The 2,576-nt window shown below is 57.8% G+C and overlaps 1 protein-coding gene across 1 annotated transcript; it reads right to left on the bottom strand.

The window, feature by feature from the left end:
- Positions 1-901: 901 nt before the first annotated feature.
- On the bottom strand, positions 902-2,230 carry LOC125540110 (36.4 kDa proline-rich protein-like). Its single transcript, XM_048703698.1, has one exon. The coding sequence runs from the start codon at positions 2,149-2,151 to the stop codon at positions 1,189-1,191; it is 963 nt and encodes a 320-aa protein (XP_048559655.1). The 5' UTR covers positions 2,152-2,230; the 3' UTR covers positions 902-1,188.
- Positions 2,231-2,576: the final 346 nt, after the last annotated feature.

The following is a 2,576-nucleotide window of genomic DNA, read 5'->3' as shown; positions in this document are numbered from 1 at the left end:
AGCGGGCCCGAGGAAAGGAGTAGGCGAGCGCGCGTCCGTCTCGCGTCTGCGCCGACACAAATCAGGCTCAAAAATGGGTCGGGAATGGGTCGTCCACGGACGAAAAACGGACGCGCGTCCGTTTCGGTCGGCGCGTTGGGCCGCCTTTTCTGTCCGCGCCGACCCGAACGGACGGCCGCGGATGAAATGGGTCGCCCCATTAAAGTTGCTCTAACCGATGCTATATTCGTAGGATATAACGTTGAGGTCCGTGCGATTTTTTTAATTATTCTTTTTTCTTGACTTGATTATAAATTTTAGTCGACTGATACGTAGACACATCCTATTGAGAAATACTACTCTCTCTACCGTAATATTTGTCGTTGAAGCCGCTGACAAATATTACGGTACAGAAGGAGTGGTACATAATTTTATATAGGGATAAATACCATTGTTCCCCTAAAGAGGGGAAAGGGGGGGAAGGGGGGGGGTGTTAAAAAATGTTGTCAGAATACCGAGAGCCGCTCGGTAGGTTTACTGAACCACGCCATCTGTTGTAACCGTTTTTGTACCATGTTCTCTGTTATTTTGAAGGTTTCATTTATTTGGAAAAAAAAATTCACAAGTACATAAGGATGTATGATTAGATTTTAAGATGTGAGCTCCATGAAAACAGCAAGTTCGTGGATATTGATAGTGAGCAGCGTATCTGCTAAAAATCCATGAATTTGTTTTTTTCTGTGTGTAGCTCACATCTTAAATAACCCATGGAGTATCAATGTATCACAGTGAAAATTTACACACATGTAGATGTACATGTAGCCTTTTTTGAAACTTGATTTTTTTTTCGAGTTTTAGAAAAATGGGGCTCCATGCAGGTTGGAGGCTTGGATTACCTTTTGAAATCAGTAGAAAAATGAAGTTGTTCAAGGGAGCATCATGGACGAGAATGGAATTACATCACCAGGATAAATAGTTTGAGGTTGGTACACAATACAATTACACCTTCCATAGGAACCGGATATACAAATCTTACAAGATGAATATCAAACGGAAAGATGGTAATAATAGTAATAATAATAATAAAATAAATTGTAGTAGTACTAAATGAACAAACAAGAAGCGAGTGGCTTCATCGACCGAACAACAACCTTGATTTCAAACTTGTGGCTTAAATTTTGCGCGTCGGATGTGGAACGGACGGACGGATCAGGCGCAGGTGTAGCCCGGGGGCACGGCGCAGCCGCAGTCGTTGACGAGCAGCTGGAGGGCGAGCGGCACGTAGAGGGCGAGGTTGAGCACCTTGGCCTTGATGGCCGTGCAGAGGCACGCCGCGGCGGTGAGCCCGGCGATGCCCTCCACGAGCGGGCAGCACTTGACGCTGGCGTCGCCGATGTGCAGCTCGTTGCCGAGCAGGTCCAGGCACACGCCCAGCTTCAGCGTGTCGATCGGGCACGTGTCGGAGGAGGGCGTGGGGCTAGGCGTGGGCGTCGGCGGAGTCGGCGCCGGGGTCGGGGGAGACGGGGTGGGGGTCGGGGGCGAGGGAGGACACGCCTTGCGTCCGCCGTGGCGGGTCTTGGGGGACGGGGAGCCCCCGATGATGGGAGCCACGACGCCGATGACGGGAGTGACAACTCCCCCGACGACGGGGACGCCGCCAACCACGCCGCCTACGGTGCCGACGACTGGAGAGACCACGCCACCGGCGGCAGGGACGGCGCCGCTGACGACGGGGACTTTGCCGACGACGCCGCCTACGGTGCCGACAACAGGAGCAACCACGCCGCCGGCGACTGGGGTGACTTTGCCGACGACACCGCCCACGGTGGGGACGGCGCCGCCGACGACTGGGGTGACTTTGCCGACGACACCGCCCACGGTGGGGACGGCGCCGCCGACGACTGGGGTGACTTTGCCGACGACACCGCCGATGACCGGGGTGACTTTGCCGACGACACCGCCGACGGTGGGGACGGCGCCGCCGATGATCGGAGTGACGGTGCCAACGATACCGCCGACCGGGGGTATGCTGACGCCGCCGGCCGAGGGCGTGCCGCTCGACGGGGTGCCGCTGCCGCACCCGGAGGCGGGGGAGCACGCGAGCACGACGGTGGGCGAGGAGAGCGCCAGCATGGCGAGCACCAGCAGCGCGGAGATCTTCGTGGACTCCATTGCAGCTACCTCTCCGAGCTCAGGCGGCGATCGACCGGGTCCGTGTTACGTGGGGTGCTGCTGTGCCTGTGTCTCCGGCCGAGCACGCTTTTATAGGCGCGCGCGCGTGACGGGGGCCGGGCGTGGGGCACGCACGGGAATTATTGCAGCGCGCGCGATGCCATTGGTGTGCGGTGGCAATGGCATGCAATGCGGATGGCTGGCGGAGCCAACCCAACCGGCCGGCTGGCCGGACCGGTCACGTGGAGGCGCAGCGGCGGTGGGGGGTGGGGGATCGCCAGTGCAGCTGGCCGGCTTGGCTGGTTGCCGAAGCGGCCAAAAGAGGCGCGGCCGGCGTGTGACTCGCCCTTGTCCGCGCCCGTCCGCGCGCTGCATGATTGCAGCCTAGGTGAGCTAGCGTGATGCGCCTTCCGAGCTACGTAACG

Source organism: Triticum urartu, chromosome 2 (assembly GCF_003073215.2).
Source record: "Triticum urartu cultivar G1812 chromosome 2, Tu2.1, whole genome shotgun sequence".
Lineage (NCBI taxonomy): Eukaryota > Viridiplantae > Streptophyta > Magnoliopsida > Poales > Poaceae > Triticum > Triticum urartu.
Note: the sequence above shows the minus strand (reverse complement) of the source record. Positions and strands in the feature narration are given on the sequence as shown.

Coding starts and splice junctions, on each gene's coding strand:
- LOC125540110 (XM_048703698.1), bottom strand. CDS start 2,151: ATGGAGTCCACGAAGATCTCCGCGCTGCTGGTGCTCGCCATGCTGGCG.